Below are 23874 nucleotides of genomic sequence, written 5' to 3' on the forward strand. Positions count from 1 at the left end.
AAATGTTTACTTAACAGTTCAAGAATTTAAGGCAATTCAGTACAAATTTATCAGCATTTTCATTATCTGGAAAAAGCAACCCATTTTTGAATGCATATTTTTCCTACAGGTTTGATTATATTTTGGTTTTAACGGATTTGTTATCACAGACACTTTTTATACATGTGAATAAACTTTACGCTAAGTAAATTTTTGTTGCTTGTTTCAATTAAACATTCTTCTTCATATAGTGGCATACAATTATATGAGTTAAATGTGAACAACATGTTGCATGTTTTCAAAACAATGTTTACAACATGGTATTGCTGTATGTATCTTTCACCCAGTGGTGCTAGCTTTCTATTTTAAACAGTTTAGTTGCAGTTGTGAAAGTGCAATATTCCTTAACACAGTTTTAATATTTAATATATTGTTTGAGGCAAATTTATAATATATTACTCCTTAAAACTGAATTTACTTCTGTGACCTATATCTATACATAAATTAAAAATCAAAAAAATATAGTAATGTTATACTAAATTATAGGAGTAATAGTACCTCCAACTTAAGAGAAACACATTAAGTAATACTATGTATCATACACATAAACTCTGATTATTATTAAACATAACTTCATGTTCAACATTTAGACCACCTTCAATTTTTTTATCCAATTGAATAATCCATAAATGTTAATACTTATACTCCTTAAAATTACTTTAATCAAGGAAATGAGAAGACAAGGTAGTGACTAGGAGAAAACATTTGCAAAAGACACATCTGATAAAAGGACTGTTATCCAAATTATACAAAGAAGTCTCAAAATTCAACAATAAGAAAACCAACAACCCGATTTAAAAAATGGGCAGAAGGGGGCTTCCCTGGTGGCACAGTGGTTGAGAATCTGCCTGCTAATGCAGGGGACACGGGTTTGAGCCCTGGTCTGGGAGGATCCTACATGCCGCGGAGCAACTAGGCCCGTGAGCCACAACTACTGAGCCTGCGCGTCTGGAGCCTGTGCTCCGCAACAAGAGAGGCCATGATGGTGAGAGGCCCGCGCGCTGCGATGAAGAGTGGCCCCCGCTTGCCACAACTGGAGAAAGCCCTCGCACAGAAACAAAGACCCAACATAGCCAAAAATAAATAAATTAATTAATTAAAAAAAAAAAATGGGCAGAAGACTTGAACAAATACCTCACCAAAAAAGATATTTGGGTGACAAGTAAGCATATGAAAACATGTCCAACAGAGTGTCATTAGAGAATTCCAAATCAAAACAACAAAGAGATACACACCTATTAAAATGGCCAAAATCCAGAACTGACAACATTAAATGTTGGTGAGGATGTGGAGCAAAATGAACTATCATTCACTGCTGGTTGGAATGCAAAATGGTACAGCCACTTTGGAAGACAGTTTGGCAGTTTCTTATAAAACTAAACATACTTTTACCATTTGATCCAGCAGTGATGCTCCCTGGTACTGACCCAAATGGATTGAAAACTTATGTCCACACAGAAACCTGCATATGGATGTTTATAACAGCCTTACTTATAATTGCCAGAACTTGAAAGCAACCAAGTTGTCCTTCAGTAGGTGAATAAACTGTGGTACATTCAGATCATGGAATATTATTCATTGCTAAAAAGAAATGAGCTATCAAGACATGAAAAGACCATAGTGGAAACTTAGATGAATGTTATTAAGAGAAAAAAGCCAATCTCAAAAGGCGACAAACTGTATGATTCCAACTATATGACATTCTAGAATTGGCAAAACTATAGAGATATAAAAAGATCAGTGGTTGTCAGGGATTGGGTGAGGGGGTGGGCGTGGAGGATGAATAGGTAGAGAACAGAGGATTTTTAGGACAGTGAAACTACTCTGTATGATACTGTAATGGTGGATGCATGTCATTATATATTTGTCCAAACCCATAGAATGTACAACATGAAGAGGGAACCATAATGGACTTTAGGTGATAATGATGTGTCAATGTAGGTTTATCAATTATAATGAATGTACCACTATGATGTGGAATATTGATAGTGGGAGAGGTTGTTCATGTGTGGGGATGGGGTATATGTGAACTCTCTATACTTCCCACTCAATGTTGCTCTGAACTGCTCAAAAAGTAAAGTTTATTAATAAAAAAAATTACTTTTAAGACGAAAAGTTTTCTTAGGACCAACTGAAAGTTTTTTTTTAAATACTTCCTTATATTCTGTTGAAGAGTAGGAAAAAAGAGTGTATTGTTTTAGCTATTATTTTTATGTAATATTTAACTAGGTGAAGTCTATAAGTAAAATTTCAAGAAATTCAAAAATATATCCTCGGACTTCCCTGGTGGCACAGTGGTTAAGAATCTGCCTGCCAATACAGGGGACATGGGTTCGAGCCATGGTCTGGGAAGATCCCACATGCCGCGGAGCAACTAAACCCATGTGCCACAACTACTGAGCCTGTGCTCTAGAGCCCACAAGCCACAACTACGGAGCCTGTGTGCCACAACTACTGAAGCCCACGCGCCTAGAGCCTGTGTTCCACAGCAAAGAGAAGCCACCACAGTGAAGAGCCCGCGCACCACAACAAAGAGTAGACCCTGCTCGCCGCAACTAGAGAAAGCCTGCACGCGGCAATTAAGACCCAGCGCAGCCAAAAAAAAAAAAAACAATATATGAATCTCTAAAAAAAATGTTATAAAATATATGTGTATATCTCCTAGATTTTGATTGCTGTGACAAGATAATGAAACACAGACACAAACTCTAAAAAGCTAGGTGGAATAGCCACATTTCATCTAAAGATAGAACTTGTCCTAACAACAGCTTATTAAATATGCTTAAGAAGGAGAATTTTGAGGGCTAAAACCACAGAGATTTGGAAGGTGAGGGTGATTAGAAATGTCCTTACAAAGTTAATGCAGGAGTGTCAAGTCCATTGCTGACTCAGCGTATTTTTCTCACTCAGGGACCAGAAGAAATGATGTCAGGGGCACTGGTAAATAGATTAGGAGGGAGAGTCTAAAAGATGCTATATAAGTCGGAACTCTAGTTGAAAGTCACAAAAACTTAATTCAAACTGGTCTACAAAACTGGGAAGTCTACAGTTGGAACAGTCCTCAGGGACTTAATATCTCAAGTTCTAAAATTTGCTTCTTTGTGTTAACGCTGTCCTGCTGCCCACAGGCTTTCTCCATTTTCAGGGGAAGGCGCAGCCACAGGCTTACATTATACCTGCTTAGTGACTGCAGAGAAGCAATTTTCTCCCATCCAAAGCCCACAGGTTACCACCAAGATTCTAACTGGCCATGCTTGGGTCACATGACCTTAGCTGGGCCAATGAGTGGGCAGGCCTGGTTCATGTGCCCACCCTGTATCCAGAGGATAGCATACCATGATTGGAAGTTGGAGAAAGACAGTTCCCTAAAAGAAGATGATGCTGTTACTAAATCAGGGGTAAGTGGATATTGGGCAGAAAAACTAGCAGCTACTTCAGACATCAAGAATCATCCCAAGGCAGGCAGCAAGATCAATCAGAATCTCTTGTCACAAACCAGATGATGTGGGGCAGGGGTTAAACAATGCAGAACCAAGAGGATGGTCAGAAAGAAGGTGATTAGACAGTAGACCTAACCTCATTTACATTTCAAATCAATTAACATTTGTTGAGTACTGTAGTAGTTTTCTTTCGCTGCATAACAAATTACCACAAATCTAACGGCTTCAAACAAACACACATTTATTTTCCCACAGTTTCTATGAGTCAAGAGTCCAGGCACCACTTAGCAAGTCCTCTTCTCAGGATCTGACAAGGCTGCACTCAAGGTGTTGGCCAGGCTGTGTTCTCATCTGCAGGCTGTATCGTGGAAGAATCCACTTTAAGGCTCAGTCAGGTTGTTGGCAAAATTCATCTCCTTGCATCTGTAGAATTGAAGGCCTTTATGGGCTGGAGGCTAGAGGCCAACCTTAGCTCCAGAAGCCACTTGCAGTTCCTAGAAGCCGCCCGCAGTTCCCGGCCACATGGGATTCCTCTATACTGCTGCTTATTTCATCAAGCCAAGAGACAGATTGCTAGAGTGTGTCTGCTAGCAAAATAAAGCCTTATATAATGTAACATAATCACAAGGGAGACATCCCATTATCTTTGCTATATTCTGTTGGTTAGAACAAAGTCGCAGTTTCCACCTGCACTTAAGGAAGGAGATTCTACAAAGCTTTGAATACAAGAGGTGAGAGATCATTGGGAATCACCTTAGGGTGTGTCCACCATAAGGATCTATCATGTGCCAGTCCCTAGGCCAAACGCTTACTTTACAGCAGGGGTCCCCAACCCCTGGGCGGCGGACCAGAACACGAACCTGTTAGGAACGGGCCGCTCAGCAGAAGGTGAGCGGCGGGCGAGTGATTGAAGTTTCATCTACTGTTCCCCGTCGCTCCCCATCACTTGCTTTACTGCCTGAACCATCCCCCCCACCCCGCCCCCGACCACCACCATCCGAGGAAGAATTGTCTTCCACGAAACCACTGGTCCCTGGTGCCAAAAATGTTGGGGACTGCTGCTCTACAGGATCTTTCATTTCTTCTGACCATGTTAAAAGTCTTTCAATTGTAAAGTTTTATGTAAACGTGAGTTAACACCTAATAGTAGTATTATTACAGCTTTTGAAAACTTTGTAATGTCTCATTATTTACCATTTTCATTTCATTTCATTCTTGTTCATTTTCCAACAATTCCTAGCATTAAACAGCATTAAACAGATTAAAGTACTTATATCAGAGATTATAATATTGAGAACAATTTGAGAAATTGGTCCTATTCCTTAGCCGGCCAAGGCACGCCCAAAGGAAAAGTAGTTGAAAAGAGTGGATCAAATCCCTCATCCTTGCATGCCCTTGAATGTTTTCTTTACTCTCACACTTGATTTATAATTTAGCTAAGTGTAGTGTTCTAGGTTAAAAAATCATTTTACTTGGCATAATGTGGATATTGCTCTAACATCTTCTAGCATCTAATCGCCATTAAGAACTTTAACAGTGTTCTGATTCCATTCCTTGACATATTTATTTCCCTCTGAATCCTTTTTTTTTTTTTTCTTAAACGATGGAAATTTATTTTCTTACAATTCTGGAGGCTAGAAGTCTGAGATTAAAGTGTCGGCAGGGTTGATTTCTTCTGAGGCCTCTCTAGCTGGCCTGTGGATTAGCCATCTTCTCTCTGTTTTTGCACGGTCTTCTCTCTCTGCGTCTGTCTTAATATCCTCTTCTTGTAAGGATACCAGTCATATTTGATTAGGGCCCATCCTAAAGACTTCATTTTAACTTAATTACCTCTTTAAAGACCCTATTTCCAAATTCAGTCACTTCTGAGATACTAAGGGTTAGGATTTCGACATCTAAAATTTTAGGAGGACACAATTCACTCATAACACTGGTCTCCCTGTTTTTGTTCTTGTCTCCTGAGGTCTAGTTTCCATCCTCTGGTAACTTGCAAATTTTCTTATCCCTGGTGATCTCAAATTCACAATTCTGGGCCTTGGTTTTCATTTATTGTTCATGGCAACCAGTGCCTCCTTTTAATGTGAAGATCTGTGCCCCGTAATTCTAGAAAACTTTCTTGTATAATTTTTTGCCACTTTCTTCTCCTCAATTTTCTCTACTTTTTGTATGATTCCTAATGGTTGAATATTGGACTTTCTGGATTGATCCACTATTTCCAATTTCTTTCTCCAGCCATTCTTCTTTCTGCATAAGTTCTTATACTTTAAATTCTAACTCTATTAAATGAAAAATTTTTAGATTGTCATGTTTTTAATTTCCAAGAGCACTTTTGTATTCTCTGATTTTATTTTTACACATATAACAACTTCATTCGTGTATAATTTACATGCCATAAAATGGAGCCATCTTCACCGAGCAGTTCCACGAGTTTTAACAAATGTAGACACCCAAGTAGCAATCATCCCAACTGAAGAAATTTCCAGTCTGCCCCTTTACTATCAATTCCCTGACTCTCCAGCCTCAGGCTACCACCAACCTATTTTCTGTCACTATAGATTAATTTTGCCTATACTAGAATTTTATATACTAAATCAAATAATATGACATATATTCTTTAGTGTCTGGTTTCTTTTACTCAGCAGAATGTTGTTGCATATACCAGTAGTTTATTCCTATTTATTGCTGAATAGTATTTCATTGTATTGGTATATCACAATTTGTTTATTCACCTGTTGGTAAGTATTTGTGAATAGAGCTACTATGAACATTCATCTACAAGTCTTTGTGTGGACATATAATTTCAGTTCTTTTGGGTAAGTGCCTCAGAGTAGTACTGCTGGTAATAGGTGGGTGTATGTTTAACTTTATAAGAAACTACCAAATTATTTTTCAAAGTGGTTGAACCATTTCACATTCCCAACAGGAACGTATGAAGGTTCCAGTGGCTCCCACATCCTTGCCAACACTGGCTGTTACAGTCTTTTAATTTTATCCACGCTGGTGGAATGTAGTGGTATCTCATTGTGGTTTTAATTTGCATTTCCCTGATGACTGATGATATTAAGTATCTTTTTTTAAAAAATTTTATTTTTGTATCTTTTTACATGCTTATTATCCATTTGCATATCTTCTTTTTATCAAGTGTTCATTCAAATCTGTGGCCATTTTTTAATTGGTTAGTTTCTCTTCTTACTTTTGAGTTACAAGTGTTCTTTGTATAGTCTTGATACAAGTCCGTTGTCAGATATGTGTTTGGCAAATATTTTCTCCTGGTCATAGCTTGCCTTTTCATTTTCTTAGCAGTGTCTTTCAAAATGCAGAAGTTTCAAATTTTGATGGAGTCCAATTTATCTGCTTTTCTTTTATGTTCATTATTTTGTGTGTTCTGTCAAGAAATCATTGCCCCAAGATTGTGAAGATTTCCCTCTGTTTTCTTCTAGACATTTGACAGTTTCAGCTTTAACATGTAAGTCTAATTTTTGTGTATATATGAAGTGAGGCTTGAGATTCATTTTCCTCCATTCAACTATGCAATTGTTTTAGCAAGATTTGTTTAAAAAGCTATCCTTTCCCCACCTAATTATCTGAATTATCTTGGAATCTTTGTTGAAAATCAATTGATGATATACCTGGGGCCCTCTTTTATGTTTCATTCATCTCTGTCTATCCTTATGCCAGTACTGTACTGTTTTGCTCACTGAAGCTTTGTAGTAAGTCTTGAAAAGAAGTAGTGTAAGTCCTACAACTTTATTCTTTCCCAAAATTATTTTGGCTATTCAAAGCACTTTGCATTTCCATGTATATTTTAGAATTAACTTGTCAACTTCTAAATCAAAACACTTTTGGGAATTTAGAGTTGCATTAAATTTATAGAAAAATTTGAAGGGAATCACCCTCAACAATTATGAGTCCTCCAATCCATAATATATTTTTCAAGATATTGAAAATATCTCTCAGCAATGTTCATAGATTTCTGTATACAAGGATTGCGTATATTTTGTTAAATTCATCCTTAAGCAGTTCATGTCTTTTTATGCTATTCAAAATGCTATTTTTAAAATTTAATTTTCCAACTCTTAGGTATACCCAACAGAATTAAAAACACATATTCACATAAAAACTTGTGTACAAATATTCATAGTAGCATTATTCACAATAGCCAAAAAGTGGAAAACCCAAATGTCTACCAACCTATGAATGAATACACAAAATGTGGTATATCCATATAATGGAATATTATTCTGCTGTAAAAAGGAATGAAGTACTGATAGATGCTACAACATGGATGAACCTTGGAAACATTATGCTAAGTGAAAGAAGTCAGACACAAAAGTCCACACATACTGTATGATTCCATTTATATGAAAAGTCCAGAACAGGCAAATCCATAAAGAAAGTAGATTAATGGTTGTCAAAGGCTAGGGGGAGGAGGGAATGAGAAGTGTTTGCTATTAGACATGAGGTTTCTTTCTGAGGTGTTATAAATGTTCTAGAATTAGATAGTGGCGATGGTTGTACAACCTTATGAATATACTAAAAGCCACTGGACTGAATACTTTGAAATTAAGAATTTGTGAATATCTCAATTTTTAGAAATTGTATTTTCCAATTGTTTACTGTTACTATGTAGAAATACGATTGTTTTTTACTTATTGACCTTGTATCCTGTGATCTTGCTAAATTCAATTATTAGTTCTACTTTTTAAAATAGATTCCTTAGGATTTCCTATGACATAAACATGACATTCACAAATAAAGAGAGTTTTATTTTTTTCTTTCTGTTTTCCTCACCTTATTGCTCTGGCCAAACCTCCAGTATGATGTTGAGAAGAATGGTGTGCCTGAGAGTTTGAAAGCAAATGTAGTAAATGTTAGCATTTATGAAATGTTAATGAATGATATAGGATATGCTTTGTATTATTCTTTATTCTACTCCATGTCAAAATAAAAAGTTAAAAAAAAAATTGAAAACTATGTGCCAAGCACTGTTCCAAGCACATACCGTTATTTAATTCTCTTAATACCTCTATGAGGCAAGTATTATTACTAAGTAATAATTTTACAGGCAGGTATTTTACAGAAAAGGAGACTGAGGCACAGAGAAGTAAGTAGTCTACCCAAGTTCACACAGTAAGCAGCAGAAGCAGTATTTGAGTGAATGTAGCCTGGCTTCAGAGTCTATGCTCTTAAGCATTATGCTATTCTGTCTCTCCAAAGAGTATATCTTTAGTTTTTATTTGGGGGGTGGGGGAGGGCATATAAGCTTTTGTTCGGAAGGACTACAGTTTTGTTTTGTTTTGTTTTTTTAAAGACCCCAGCCCACTTGTTTCACCCTTGTATCCATAACTTCTTTGGAATTGTCCCAGTTCTGACCTCTTGAACATGTTTTCAAGATGTAGCTTCTAGCACTTTTAGCAACATTCTTTCCTTCACTCTGCCTTGTCCCCTTAGCCAATCCATAGCTGATAGGAGAAGATTCAATAACCAAGACTTGGGACAGCTCATACATACAAATTTAAATCACAACACTAAAATTAAGTAGTTATATCAAACACTAGTATAAGACATGTTCTCCCAAAAGCAGAACAATTTGGGCGCAGGTAGTTTAATTGGGAGGGAGCAAGAATGACAGTGAAGGGAGAAAGGCAGGACAGGAGAACAAACCAAAGGGCATATTATTAAAGTTGCTGTTGTCGGCAGCAGGGGCTCACTTCTATAAGGACCACTCTCTGAGAAGGATGAAAAATGCCTCCCATAACAGCCCACCTGGAAGCTGGGAGGCTGGACATCCATTCTCCATTGATTGAGGATTTCTCCTGATGGGGAAATACAAACTCCCCTGCATTCTGGGGAGCTCCAGTGATGCCCAAGAAAGCAGAATGCAGAAAGATGCATGGCAGGGTCTTGGGGTAGGCTGCTATGCACACAAGGTAAGTCAGCACTGTCTCAGAGGTGAGCCAAGGGATGTGATGTGGGCGCCAGAGGAGTCTGCTACAACATGTCATGACCAATGCTTCCTCTGAGTTTTTAACGTTGTGAGCAAGCAGCCACGTTACACGAGTAGCAAAAAAAATGAGTATGCATAAAAATAATAAAACTAGTATAATGAATAGTCTGTGCTTTGTTACTTTCAAAAATGTTCTCTATGAGTAGAGTGTGTATGTGCATAACTCTATAAAGAGACTGAATTTCGATTTCTCCCTTGAACAGAGAAACAACTCATGGAAGCAGAAGAAACTTGAAGACATGTTGAGCAAGAGACTGTAAGTTTCCCTAGACTTTGCAGAAAATTGTTAGAGGGTTTTGGACTTCCACATGATGTTTGAGCCTACTATATCTGGATCTTAAGTAACGGAGAAATCCCATTTGACAAAATTGAATCTGATACCAGGTAATGATACGCTTAGTAGTTAATATACATATACTAACATTAACATGCACGACAATTAGGTGAAGTCTAGATCTCTCCCAACAAGCTTCCTTTACCACCACCATATCTGGGGCTTTGTGATAAAGGGAACAGAGAAGCAACAAGAGAAGGGAGAGGATATAAACCAGCTATGCAGGGGGATTTCTGCTCAGGCAGAGTGTGCTTTAGTGCCCTACTCTTAGGCCATAGATGAGAAACTGGAGGCTTGAGAACACATGCTCTACCACCCTTGGTTTGAGGTTCAATCCTCCAGCAGCAAAACCTCTGGAAGATATTTGCCTCAAGTTGTGTTTGCAAACAACCAGAACAGGAGTATAATAGGACTGTCCAAAGTAGTGGAATATTGTTTTCTTTTCTTTTTGTTGTTGTTGTTGGTGGTGGTGGTGGTATGTACGTGTGTAAACCTATGAAGGGACTGTACTTCTCATGTTGATACACTGATGTTCCATCCAGGCTGAAGATGTGGAATGGGGTGGGACTTTGGGAAGAGCAAGGGAATGTTGTCCATAGCTTTGATCATTTACTCCCTGTTTAAGAGATTCACATGGCTCCTTATTGTGAGGAAGTATACTAAAGTAATTAAATGTTTGGGTATTGGGCCAAATATGGCACTATTTGAACATCAAAATAAATAAATATGGTAACAGACTATAATCCTGTGTTCAAGGACTCCCAAGACCACCCTGTATTCAATGATTTGCTATAAGAACTCACAAGGCAGTCAAGTTGTTATACTGATGGTTACAGTTTGTTGCAATGAAAGGATACATATTAAAATCAATAATGGAAAAAGGCACAGAGTGTAGAGTCTAAGGGAGACCAGGTGCAGCTTGAAGTTGTGTTCTCCCAGTGGAGTCCTGTGGACATTCATCACATGATGTGTTGCCAACCAGGGAAGCTCACCTGAGCCTTGGTGTCCAGGGTTTTTTTTTTGGGGGGGGAGGTTGATCACATAGGCATGGCTGACTCCCTGGTGGCTGACCTTAATTCTCTAACCCCTCCAGCGGTCAAGCTGATACTGTGTGGTCCAAAGCCCCCACCATAAATCACATTGTTAGCGTAGCTATCTAGTGTGGTCCAAGGCCTCAGGTAAACAAAACCACTCTTAACAGGCAAGATATTCCAAGTGCTTAGAAGTTATGGCCCTGGAGCCTGGCAAGGGCCGAACCTTTCTCTGGAATACACAGGGGTTGGACAACCTGAACCTGCTAAGTTATTTCTATTCTGCACAAATCCATTGAATAAAAAAATTCATGAATCTATACTGAAATAAATAGATAGGTAGATAAATAGGAGATAAAGAAAAGTTCCTTCTTGTAGAAGAATGATAACTAATTATTATAGAAGAAAGGATGGAGTTACAAAAATTACAATTTGGCAACCATAATAATAATTGATTTCATCAAGAATCATCAGTGGATATGCTGTAGTGAGCTGATTTGTGGTTCCCCAAAAGCCATGTCCATCTCCTAATCCATAGAACATGTGAATAAGACCTTATTTGGAAAAAGGGTCTTTGCAGATGTCATTAAGTTAAGGATCTTGAGATGAGATCATCCTGCATTACCCGGGGGGACTCTAAATCCAGTGACAAGTGTTCTTATAAAGGACAGATGAGAAAGATACCTGGAGGAGAAGGCAATGTGAAGACAGAGGCAGAAACTGGAGTGAGGTAGCTGATCCAAGGAATGCCGCCAAAAGCTGGAAGAGGCAAGGAAGAATTCTCCCCTAGAGCCTCCACAGGGAGCACACAGAGCCCTGCAGACATCTTGATTTCGGGCTTCTGTCCTCCAGAATTTTGAGACAATAAATTTCTATGGTTTTAAGCCACCCAGTTTGTGATAATTTGTTGCTGCAGCCACAGGAAACTAATACAGATACTAAAACCAGTGGTGAAGGAATGATGCTTCAGGAGTTTACAGTCTTAAAGTACCCACAAAACATTCATCAATTATAAAAGAAAACATAGCAACTCTTTAGTGGAGATACCTGGCAGTAGCACTTTAAACAAGCCTATTGGGTTCTGGAGTCAAAAATAGCTGGTTTGAAGCTCCACTTGCACTCTTAACAATTTATATTAGTTTATATGATTTGGGCAGTTAATGTCATTAAGCCTCAATTTCCTATAAAATGGAAATAATAGTGACCAACACCCACATTGTAAGGATATTTTGAAGATTAAATGAGATAAACCATGCAAAGCCCATAGCACAGGACCTAGCACATATGTATTCGATACATATTGGTTATTCTTGCCCACCCACCTCCCCCAGCAAAAGCAGCTGGACTTTATTGCAGGGAAGTTACAGAGGAGCAGGGCAAGTGAAGGTCTCTGCAGGAACTCCCATCACTGAGCAGGATTGCCAGGTCTTAGATCTGTCTGGAAGGCAGGAGAGGATCAGAGTTGTGTCTACGTTGCTCCATCCTGCAGGCTGGAGGCCCAGGCCCTCACTACTTGGAGCCAGGGTAGGAAACAGCCTTTCCTGTTTTCCCCAGGGTCTCCAGCAGAGTGTCCACGCTGTGCTCAGAGTTGATGCAGACCTTCTTGTTGGGCAGGTCAATGTCAAACTGAACTCCTCCCAGCTCATTGAGAACCTGAGTGACTGCATTAGAGCAGCCTTCACAGGTCATGTCCACGGAGAACTCGTGCTTTGGCATGACTGAGGAAGTGATGGCAGTGGCGTTGGTGACGCCTCCCCCGCTCTGCATATTGGTTATTCTGATGAGAAGAGCTATCATCCACAGAAACATGTGTAAATTTCCTGTAATCTATTCAGGGAGATAAAAGATATCACTCAGTGATAGACTTCATGATCAGGCCACACCCCTGTCTTTCCAGCTCATACTTAAACTGTGCTTTGGTCTCTGGTCATTCAACCTGGCTTCTTCCAGACCCCTATCAGCTAAGCCAGTCACCAGAGTTCAAGAGATCATCCATATCCGTAGTTAGACCCTTCCTCTACATACAAAATTGATGATCAAGTATGTTTCTTGAAGTTCTCCTCACTGGGAGGAATGTGACTCATCACTGTCTTTCAGTGACACCTGTGGCTTCCAAAGAAGCAGGCTTAAATGCAGCTCTTCTGACTCCATTGCTGTCACCCTGGAGGGTATGATAGGCAACAGAGAGAGCAGCCAAATATGATTGGTATGGTCAAGCCTCAGAGAAAATGATAGTGGGACTTACTTCATTTCTGATGTTTTAATTTAATTTCTGATGTTGACCTAAGAGACTGAAATGAGTTCTCCCCTGGCAAAGACAGGGCTTATAGTTCCCCCTCCCAATGCCAGAAGAGAAAGGAAAAATGGAAAATTAAGGCCCCCTCCCTTAATCAACCCACTTCCCACAAAACTTGACCTTCTTGTATCTTTCTAATTAATGGTTGTCTATTTGTAACATTGGAATATATAGAGTTACTGACTACATTTCTCATCAGTTAACCCTAAACTCTGCATTTCCCCACAAGCTAATAAACAAGGCTGCCTCAGTGGAGATAGAGTTCCATTACTCCCTCCCCCAACTGATTGCCTCCATCACCTTAAAACAAGCTGAACCCTGGGCTTCAGTTTCATCAACAACAGAATGAGGGTGATGAACTACTCCAAGCTTCCTACCAGTTGAAATACTCAGTGATTTTCTAATGGGATGGAAGGAAGGTTGGGAAATGCGGGGAGAGTGTTCATGGACATTTTCTAAGGCATCACTAACTTCCAGTCAATAAACTCAGAAGGAAGTGAAGATGAGAGTAGGGGAGGAGGAAAGACTCTTTTAAGTGGAGGGTCCCAATTCATCTTGCAACCAAATTGTCTTTGTTTGTTTGTTTCTAGAAAGGAGTATGTAAATGATTAAATGGAATTTCTGAATGGGTATTTAAAAAATAGTATTTGTATTTATTCATTCAATAAATATGTATTTAGAGCCTAATATAATGTCAGGAGTAGTGGTAAGTACTGAGGATACAAGGATGAATTAAACACAACTCTTGCCTTTAAGGAACTCATGATCTGTGAGGGAAAGGGGCAAACACACAACGAATTGCAATGCAAAAAGATGGTGTTAAACATAATAAATATAATAAGCACCACAGAGCAATTGAAAAGGAAGCAATTGGTTTTGCCTTGGAAAGTTGGGGAAATGTCATGGAAGACATAACAGTTGACCTGGATCTTAAGTTCCGCAGGCAAAGACTGGAATGAACATTTTTACTTAAAACAAGAACAACAAAGCTCACTGTAGACTTTTGAGGAGGTCTAGATCAGACTTAAACAGTGTGGTTGGGGATTATTTGAAAGAGAACATGAAAAGTTTGCAGCGTTGGGAGTATATTTTCAGGAGGGAAGAAACATTCTTCAGATAATGCCATCAATTTTACCAAAAAGATTTTATGATGTTATTTTGTAGACATGTTGTAACATTGGAAATATACTTGCATTGACTTAGGGTAAACTAGGGAAATTTCACATAGTGGGCAAAGGAACATCATATATGGTGACAGAGTAATATTATTTATAAAATACTCACTACTTCGCTGTACAGTAGAAACTAACGCAACATTGTAAAACTATACCCGAATAAAAAAATAAAAATAAAATTTACTGTTAAATAAATAAATAAATAAAATACTAAAATTCCCCCTTAATATCTTTTCTCTGATTTATGTGACATAAACTACATAATGGTGTGAGCGACTATAAAGGTTTTATTGCCACTTGTTTGGTATTGCCTGCATAACTCATTCTGAGTACCAGTTGTGGGTATCAAACTAAGTGCCATAAAACATTTATAGCATGCCACTCCACTTCCTACACCTTCCATACAGACAAAACTTTAGTGCTCACAAAAATACTTATAAATGAATAGTTAGTAGTGAAAAAAATTTTTTTGTTTTATTTGGATTACAGATCTCCAGTCTGCAATAAGAAAAGTAAATGTTGTAAGGAAGATTTATGTTACTTCTCTGCAGGATCTCATATTATCTGGCAAATTCCTTCCCCAAAGAAAACCACTTTTCAAAGATATCCTCAGTAAATGCATACTGGGATTAACATAAAATTGGCAAAGTCACTTGGGTCCACACATTTGAATTCATTTGTAAATAACGACTACTCACTTCCTTGCTTCCCCACCCCGGACCAGACTCCAAGCATCACAGGTGCCGAAAGACTTACAAAAAGGAATGAATAGGAACAAAAGGATGTAGGCGCCAGGAGAAAAACAGAATCTCCCAGAACAAAATTAATCTCAGAAGGAATAGCAGATCCAATACCAGGTATTACCGAAGTTTAAACTGCTTTTTAAATGGTGAAGTAATGTATCAAATTTATTACTTCTACTATGCCTGTCTGATTTGCTTAACCTTTATGTCAGGCTTATCTTGAGGGATAGATTTCTCTGCTAAGCACATAAATAGGTGTTAAACCTGTATTGATTTTTTAAGGGTGGTGGTCAATAAACTTTACGGTTTTTTTAAACTTTTACTTTATGCCTTAAGGACCAAATGATGATTTCTATGATCCCTAAGTTTCACTACTCGTGAGTTACTAAAGAAACACAGCTCTGACATACACTAGAAGAACCGCAAATAATCTTTAATTTACCCCCCACCAAACAGCTTGGAGGTCTGACCGGAAATGTCTGGGTAGAGTCCTGCTGAAGTTCCAAGTCTCAAACAAAAAGTCCAACACAACGTGTGCACAGTGAGTTTAAATTTATAGTAATTAAAGTCATCCAGATGGTAGCTGCATTAATCAATGAAGAGGCAGTATTTATCTTGGGACAGACGATTCTGAAACCCAGAATGAGAAAAATCCCCAAGGAGGGGGTGGGGACAGTTAATAAGAGCCCCTGGGAAAAGTCCTTCAACGAGGATTGGCAAATAATACGTTTGAATTGGAATCTCTTTGAATGTAAATCTCCCCTAACAGCAGGAAAAGGGTCCTCTAGCCCACCAAGCTTTGGGCAGGAAGGGAGTAAACGGAACTGTAAAACAGCCCGCTCAGCTGTTTCTGGTTTGGGACGAGGCGCAGAGAAAGGAATCGCGATGTGGGAACTGAGTATTTTAGTCGCTCAAAATAACTAGAAGGGTCAAATAACGAACTGCAGGCAAAGCGCTGACAAGCCTCCCCCTCTGCAGCACCCTGCGCTGGGTTTCCGTTCAACTTCCCCTCCCTCGCGAGGACTAACGGCAGGCGCGGCCCCTTCCCACGCGGGGCGCGGCGAGCGCGGACAGCTCCCCTTGGAGCAGACGAGGGCGGGAAGTCCGCGGCCCGTTGGGCTAGGGCTGGCGGGCGCCCCTCCGCGTTCCCGGAGCCGGCTGGGCCGGACAGGCCTCAAGCCTTCTCCGCCCCGGCTGGCCTTCCAGAGGCGGCGGTGGCGGCGGAGGCCTCTCGGGCTGTCCGCCTGGCCCGCGAGCCGCGGGCGCGGGGCGCCGAGGGGAGGCGGGGCGAGGCCGCGGGGCGGAGGGGGGCGGGAGGTGCATCCTGGGAAATCCACCAACATGGGGCGCAGCGACCGCCGCCGCCGCCGCCGCCGTGAGTCCCGGCCGCGGATGCCGCCGCTTCCCTGACGCCCAGCTGGGGCCTCGCCGCGCACCGCGGCCCGGGTTCCCCCGACACAGACCGGCCAGCGCGCCCTTCGCCCGTCCGCCCGCCGGGGCCATGTGAGGGGGCCAGCTCCCTTCGCCGCCGCCGCCGCCTCCTCCTCCTCCTCTTCCTCCCCCCGCCCCCTCCCTCCCCTCCCGCCCCCCTCTCGCTGGGCCCTAGAGGAGCCCCCGCTGCTGCCCGCCCTCCCTACGCAACCCCCACGATGGACAGGAACTACGCGACCTCCGGCTTCGCCGACCCGCCGCCGCCGCCCGCACCTCCCGCCGCCCCCGCCAACGCCACCGCACAACCCCCCGCCCCCGCCTGGGCCTACGAACCCCGAGCCGCGGCCGCCGCCTCCAGCAGCAGCTGCAGCAGCGGCAGCAGCCCCAGCCTCAAGGCCAGGTAGGGAGGGTGGGCGGCGGGGTCGTGGTGAGCCAGGAAAGGCCAGGGATGCGTTTGGGGCCTTCGCCCCTGTGCAGCCCCGCCCAGGGGTCCGGGCCGGCTGGGAGCCCTCCGCTCGTCTCCTCGCCCTAGCCCTGGCCGGGAGAGACGGCTCATGACTCCTGTGGGGTGGTCTCGGGGTGGGTGCGGGCGCCCAGTGCGGGACTCGCAGCCAGGGCTGGTCGGGGACCGTGGGTAAAAGGGAGGGTTGGGCGGGAGTCGTGGGTCCCCGTCACCTCCCGGGTCCGGGCTCTCACATGGTGAAGTTTGGGTTCGTGGCTGAACTCGGCGATCAGGGAGACTCGGGACTGGTTCCGGGGGTACGAGGGGGGCGCCGAGGGGTTCGGGGCAGTGACATTCCATTGTATTGGAACCGACAATGTGGTCTTGGGGGCCCCGGCGTTGAGTGTGAGGGTGGGGGAGGCGGGAGAGGAAGAGGCGCGGAGCCGCGTCCCTGACATTGGGGGACCCGGGAGGGCTGTGCTGCGGGAGAACCCGGGGGGCGTGGGCCCTAGGAGGGGGCCCGTTGGGGCGCGAACGCTGCGCCGTGGCTGGGTGACATATGTTTGCAGTGGTGGCCAAGATGAAGCTATTTCTCGTATACGCGTTCAAAGTTACTCTTGGGTGTCCTCCTCTTTTAACAACAGCAGGAAGTATGGAATCTCTCTTTGCCTTGGGGTGACTAAAGTTGGGAAGAAATTGGAGGTGAGGGGCGGTCGGTGAAGGCCATAAAGGTTGAAGAACAGAAGCATGCTTCTCCATCTCGGTTTCTGAAGCCCCGGTTCATTATGTAGCGTGGGGTTCAAGAGTTCATCTTTGCTCCAGCATGACCAAGGGAATCTAAAATGTTGACTCTTACTAGATATTTAAGCTCGCGGGAAACGTGTAGTAGTGCCACACTGTGAAACGTGAAACGGTCCATTTGAATGATAACTGGAAGGCGTGGTTTGGTTTGGACCATTCGGGAGCGGGGTGTTTTAAAGACACCTCTGCCGAACAATGAAGAATCTGGTAGGTGCAGCTTCTGATTACAAGGACCAGGGAATCCTGGGTTGCTAATGACTTCATCCTCAGCTACCAACAGGAAGCTTCGTGGTTTTATGATCTCATCAGATTTCTTTATTATTGTCACAACAGAAGTGAACTTTTTTTTTTTTTTACTTTATATATTACAGTATTCTAGGTTATCTTCTTTGTTTTCATAAAAGTTCCACGTTCATGATTTGGAAAATATGTGCGAAGAGTAGCTGGTCTTTGTCTTAGATAGTACCTTGGGGTGATTGTGAGAGAATGAGAAAAAATTTGTTCAAGAAAAGGGAAGTACGCTTTCTTAGACAATTTTAGGTCCTTTGTTTAAAAGAGATGGGGTTAAAAAAATAATAATGTGATGTGCCAATTTGGAGCTAAATAATTAAATGCTGAGACTTTTCAGAAATAGTCATAACTTTGTATTATATACAGTTAAGACATTTTAAGGAGTTTTATGAAAAATGTATGGCACTTTTCCCTTTTTTTGTTTTTTTGTGGGTTTTTTTGGTGGTAATTTGACTATCATTTTTCAAGTATCTTTCATCAAATACCATAATTTACAAATTAAAATTACTTTCTCTTCAGGGAACAGCAGTGATAGGTATTTGTGCAGCGTATTTTATGTTTTAAATGACAACTGTTTTATTAGGTACATGAAACAAATGCTATCTAGTTATTTCTGTTATTTCTTTTAGCAGAATACTTCTGAGTCAAGAAACTAAAATCTACTTGTCATATTTTCCAAATGTTATTTATCAAAGTAACAAAGAATGACTTCCCAAACACATTTGAAAACAGTAAGTAGATTTATTTGGAACACATAATCTAAAAGGGATTTATTTTCTGTTTATTGGAAATTACTGATTCTTAAATGCTAAGCCCCTCCCCTCTTAAAATTTATTTTGGGGGTGGAGTTAGCTAAATTATAGCATAGAAAATGCAGGCTTTCCCCCTCCCCCATCAACTTGCTTTGTTAACATCTTGTGTTAGGATCAGGCCATCTGTACAGGGCTACACACACTTCTTAATTGTACCTCATTTTATTCCTCAAACTGTGATGTGCTCGCTCATTTCAGTTCTATAAAAAATACTGAATCTGAAATATGCCCTTTAAGTATTCTGTGCTTTCAGGAGCCTATTCATATTTTTGTAACGTTTTAAAAAGCTGTTTCATAATTCGTGTATCAGTTGAATATTTTTGTTCCCCCTTTTGGCAGTTTTTCTTGAAGGTGGAAATGAATACTAGTTGTGATGATGTAGTATGGAAACTTATCCATAAGGAGTTAGCCTGTCACCTTGTTTCCAGTAACATATTCAGAAGCTAACAGATGGTAATGACATTCAGTTGTTACTGACATGGGATCTTACATCCTACCTTATGTCTTTACTTGGTCCTGAAATGAAACATTTTCATCAGTTGATAGGAAACAGCATAGTAAACAATTTTTTGGTATAACAGCTCCATAAGATATTAGGTATTTCCATTGTTTTAACAATTGAAAAATAAAGCGCTAATGGGAAAACTCAAGCATTTTATTGATACCTTAAATAGAGTGTACAGAGAGATTTCTGAATGTTTCTAAAATAGTGCTTGGTACGTATATGGGAAGTTCAGAGATAGGACCTGGTCATATATTGATAAATCTTCATTTATTTGGGATCTTCTCAGTTTCAGGGACCAAATGAGCATACCTTTGCCTATCACCATGTGGTTGGAAATACTCTTTGTGGCGCTAGTTTGGATACTATAAATACCTTTCCATGCTTTTGGAAATAAGATGATCATCAGGAAGCTACAGACCTGCGCCTTTTCTCTCCCTGACATTTATATCTTGTACAGAACAGGAAGAGACAGACTGTTTCATCATGGTGATGATAGATGTTGTGTTTAGTCACACCAGAAAGTGACTAAATGGAAATATTTTGTTTTAAAATAGAATTATATTTGTTTTTTGCCTTTTTGACTTGAAACAGCCTTTTTTTTTTGCCACCAATTTTTAGAATTTCCTAATATATAAGTTCCTTCTGATTATAGTATGAATGTGCAGTGAGTGTGAGAGGTACCCTTCCGTAAAAGAAAACAATGATTAGCTTCTCTAAAAATGGTCAGCCACTATATTGAGGACTTTTTGAGTAAGTTTTAAATCTAACGTTTCCCTCAAGGCTTTTGTAATGAGACCTGTAAGATCACAATTTATAAGGAGTAGAGACAATCCCAAATTAGTGAAAGGTTATAAACTTCTGTTGTTCAGAAAGTATTTTCCCATAAAAACAATGTTGTAAGTAATAGTAGCTATCATAAACTGACAACTTATTTGTGCTAGCTACTGTTTTAAGTGATAAACACCCACACTAGTTTATTTAATCCTCACAATAGTCTTTTAAGGTAGGTATTATTTTTACCTTCTCTTTTAAGAATTGGAAACTGAGGCATAGTGACATTAATAAACTTAGACCCACATAGCAAGTAAGTAGTGGAGCTGGGATTTAAACCTGGGCATTGTGGATCTAAAGCCTGCATGCTTCATTACTGTACTGCACTGCATCATGGTAAGATAGTCTAATGCTGTAATCTACCTATGTAATGTGTTAATGACCTTTTGTAACTGGCCTGGAAACCTAACCGTCATTAATATCCTTATTTCAGTGTTCTTTATCACCATTGTCCGTTTGTTTTCCTAATTGAAACATGCTTCCTTTCACTTCCATACCACTGTATATTCTGGTTTTCCTCCCTTCTGGCCCACTGCTTTTTCCTGTTCTTCACTAGTTCTTACTCTTCTAATCTCCACATGTTGTTTCCTTGGGGTTGGGATTGATAGGATTTCTTGTCCATTCTGTGCTTTCTCCTGAGGATATCATATCCATGCCCGTTACTTTAAATACCATCTCTGGAGATGCCCATATATGTGTCTAAAGCCCAGACCTCTTCTGAGCACCTAATCGCATATCCATCTACCTCTTTGAGCTTTTACTTGGGTGTATAGCGAGAATCATTAGTGATGCTCAAGCTTTCCCCATCCACCCCACCTCTGCTTGTCTAGTGAATCCTTTCTCAGTAAGTCACACCTCTGTCCACCTAGCTGCTCAGGCCAGAACCTGAGAGTTGTGTGTGCTCAGTCACCAAGCCTTGCTATTTTTTTTTTTATCTCTTAAATATATCTTGAAATTGTCTACTGTCTGTTTCTACTGCTCCACCCTGATCCAAGCCATTATTTTTCACTTGGATAACTAAGTAATCTTAAACCTTTTCTTTCCTTCCTTCAATTCATTGTTTTATTTTTTTATTCTTTATTTTTTGATTGAAGTCGAGTTGATTTACAAAGTTGTGGCAATCTCTGCTGTACAGCAAGGTCACTCAGTTCTACACACACATATATATATATATATATATATATATATATATATATTCTTTTTTAAAATACGGATTGGATATAGTTCCCTGTGCTTTACAGTAGGACCTTATTGTTTATCCATTCTAAATGTAATATTTTGCATCTACCAACCCCAAATTCCCAGTCCCTCCCTCTTCCTCCCCCCCTTCAATTCATTCTCTTCATAGCATTCAGAGTGATTTTTAAAAACACAAATCTGCCAGTTTGATAGTGTTGCTTCTTTGCTTGAAACCTTTCCATTGCTACTCCTACACCTTAAGGTCAAGTTTTTAAAAATCTGGAATGTGCTGTGTATGGCCCTGCATTTACTGGCCAGTCTAAAATTCCTTGAATCATCCTAAATTCCTTTCTACCTTAAAACCCTGATACATGCTGTTACCTCCACCTAACTAATTCTCACCCCTTCCCTACCTCCCAACCTGACTTCTTAAGGTATTTCATGTTAGAAACCTCCTGCCTTCCACCCTCGGCCCCCTGTTATTTTGAGTAATGGTATATGTTTACTGTGCTTCCACAAAATTCTTAGAAATATAACTACATACCTATATGCTATGTATGTAATAGATACCTTCCTCTTTAGAATGGAAGTTCTTTGAAGGACACTATCTGTTTTGCCTGCTGCTGTATACCTGGTACTTACTCTAGTGTCTGGCACATAATAGGTGCTTAATACATACTTATGACATGAAAGCCAGAACTCTGCTTTAGTGTGGGAATTGAAAGCCCTTCTTTTCCTTGCTGCAGTCTCTAATACCATTCCCCATCTTCCCCCGCTACCCTGTAGTAGGGAGCAGGATGAAGGGTTTAGGGCATTTGTGATTGTCATTGGTTGGAAGTATGGAGATGTAGGCTGCTGCTTGCTTGCTACCTTTCCTTGCCATGCTCTCTGGGACAATTTGAGTACTAAAATGTGTATAGCAAAACACAGTCCAGGATTTTTCTTTCATTCATTAAACAAATATTTGAGTGTCCGCTATATGCAAGGCACTGTTGCCTTTATCAAGTGTTATATTTCTTCAGTGAAAGCTTGAGAAATCAAATGGCAAACATTCATTCACTCATTAGAATGTACTGAGCATCTCTGAGTTTCTGTTACTAAGCTAAGTTCTCCAGGGTACCATAAAGATGAAGGAGACACTGTCCTGCCTCTGAAAGAACTTGTGATCCAATAGATGGAATGTAACCTTTAAAAATTGTGAATCACTATATTATACACCTGTAACATATAGGTATAATATAATATTGTACATCAACTATACTTCAATTAAAAAAACAACAGGGGCTTCCCTGGTGGTGCAGTGGTTGAGAGTCTGCCTGCTGGTGCAGGGGACACGGGTTCGAGCCCTGGTCTGGGAAGATCCCACATGCCGCGGAGCAACTAGGCCCGTGAGCACAACTACTGAGCCTGCGCGTCTGGAGCCTGTGCTCCGCAACAAGAGAGGCCGCGATAGTGAGAGGGCCGCGCACCGCGATGAAGAGTGGCCCCTGCACCGCGATGAAGAGTGGCCCCTGCTTGCTGCAACTAGAGAAAGCCCTAGCACAGAAACAAAGACCCAACATAACAATCAATCAATCAATCTTTAAAACAACAACAACAACAACAACAACAACAAAACTTGTAATCCAGAAGGGTGACAGGATGATATACTTGCTGCCTCTCTACTTGGCTTCTAAATGTTGGAGTGCCCTTCAACAAGCGACACTTGGACCTCCATCCTTTTTCTTCTCTTTCAACTCACCCTCGGTGAGTTGCCATATATATTAAAAGATTTTCAAATTTATATCTCTAGAGTCATCTCTAGGTATCTTCCTGTCATCTGCATTTGGATATTGAATAAGTATTTCAAACATAATATGTCCAAAACATGATTATCACCCTAACCCCCCAACCAAGTCCTCCTTTAATCTTCCCTACCTCAGTAAATAATACTACCGTTTACTTTGTAGCTCATGCCTAAGAGTTTGGAGCCATCTATGATTCATTTCTTTCCTCTCATATCCACTCCCTCAGTAAATCCTGTTGGTTTGATCTCCATATATATAATTTCCCACATGGACAATTGCAGTTGCCTCCTTGTTTCTTGCTTTCCTTGTTTCTACTTTAGCCTTTCTAGAGTTTATTAAACATGCAACAGCCAGAGTTAACATTTCAAAATATAAATCAGGTAATGTCATTACCCTCCTTAAAACCTGCTAGTGTTACTCAGAGGAAAATACAAAGTCCTTATCGTGGCCTACAAGGCCTTGGCTAATTCTCCAACCTCATCATTCCGCTCCCACCACCATCCTTTAGCCACATGGGCCTTATTTCTGTTCCTGAAACATGCTAAGATTATTTGTGTCTTAGGAATTTTGCACTAGTTGTTCTTTTTATCTGAACTTCCTTTACAGGTCTTTGCTTTGCTGCTTCTTCTGGACATTTAGATCTTCTCCCACATGTTACCTCCTCAGCAAGGCCTTCTCTGGCTGCCCTATCTAGAGTAACTTCTCGTCACTGTATTACAGCACAGAGTTT

General features: G+C 40.7%; 2 protein-coding genes across 2 annotated transcripts in view; one reads left to right on the forward strand and one right to left on the reverse strand.

The window, feature by feature from the left end:
* Nucleotides 1-12360: 12360 nt before the first annotated feature.
* On the reverse strand, nt 12361-12739 carry LOC118900065 (copper transport protein ATOX1-like). The gene has a single exon (XM_036862248.1). It carries the CDS (start codon nt 12658-12660, stop codon nt 12361-12363), a length of 300 nt encoding a protein of 99 aa, XP_036718143.1. The 5' UTR covers nt 12661-12739.
* Nucleotides 12740-16671: 3932 nt separating this feature from the next.
* The window catches only part of QSER1 (glutamine and serine rich 1), a 78102-nt gene continuing 70899 nt past the window's right edge, over nt 16672-23874 (forward strand). Inside the window, 1 exon segment of the mRNA XM_036860373.1 lies at nt 16672-16896. Coding sequence (XP_036716268.1) covers nt 16715-16896 — 182 coding nt within the window. The 5' untranslated portion in view covers nt 16672-16714.

The sequence above is a fragment of the Balaenoptera musculus genome, chromosome 8, assembly GCF_009873245.2.
Source record: "Balaenoptera musculus isolate JJ_BM4_2016_0621 chromosome 8, mBalMus1.pri.v3, whole genome shotgun sequence".
Taxonomy (NCBI): domain Eukaryota; kingdom Metazoa; phylum Chordata; class Mammalia; order Artiodactyla; family Balaenopteridae; genus Balaenoptera; species Balaenoptera musculus.

Excerpts from the sequence above, each read along its gene's own strand:
- LOC118900065 (XM_036862248.1), bottom strand. The coding sequence starts at position 12,660 with ATGTTTCTGTGGATGATAGCTCTTCTCATCAGAATAACCAATATGCAG.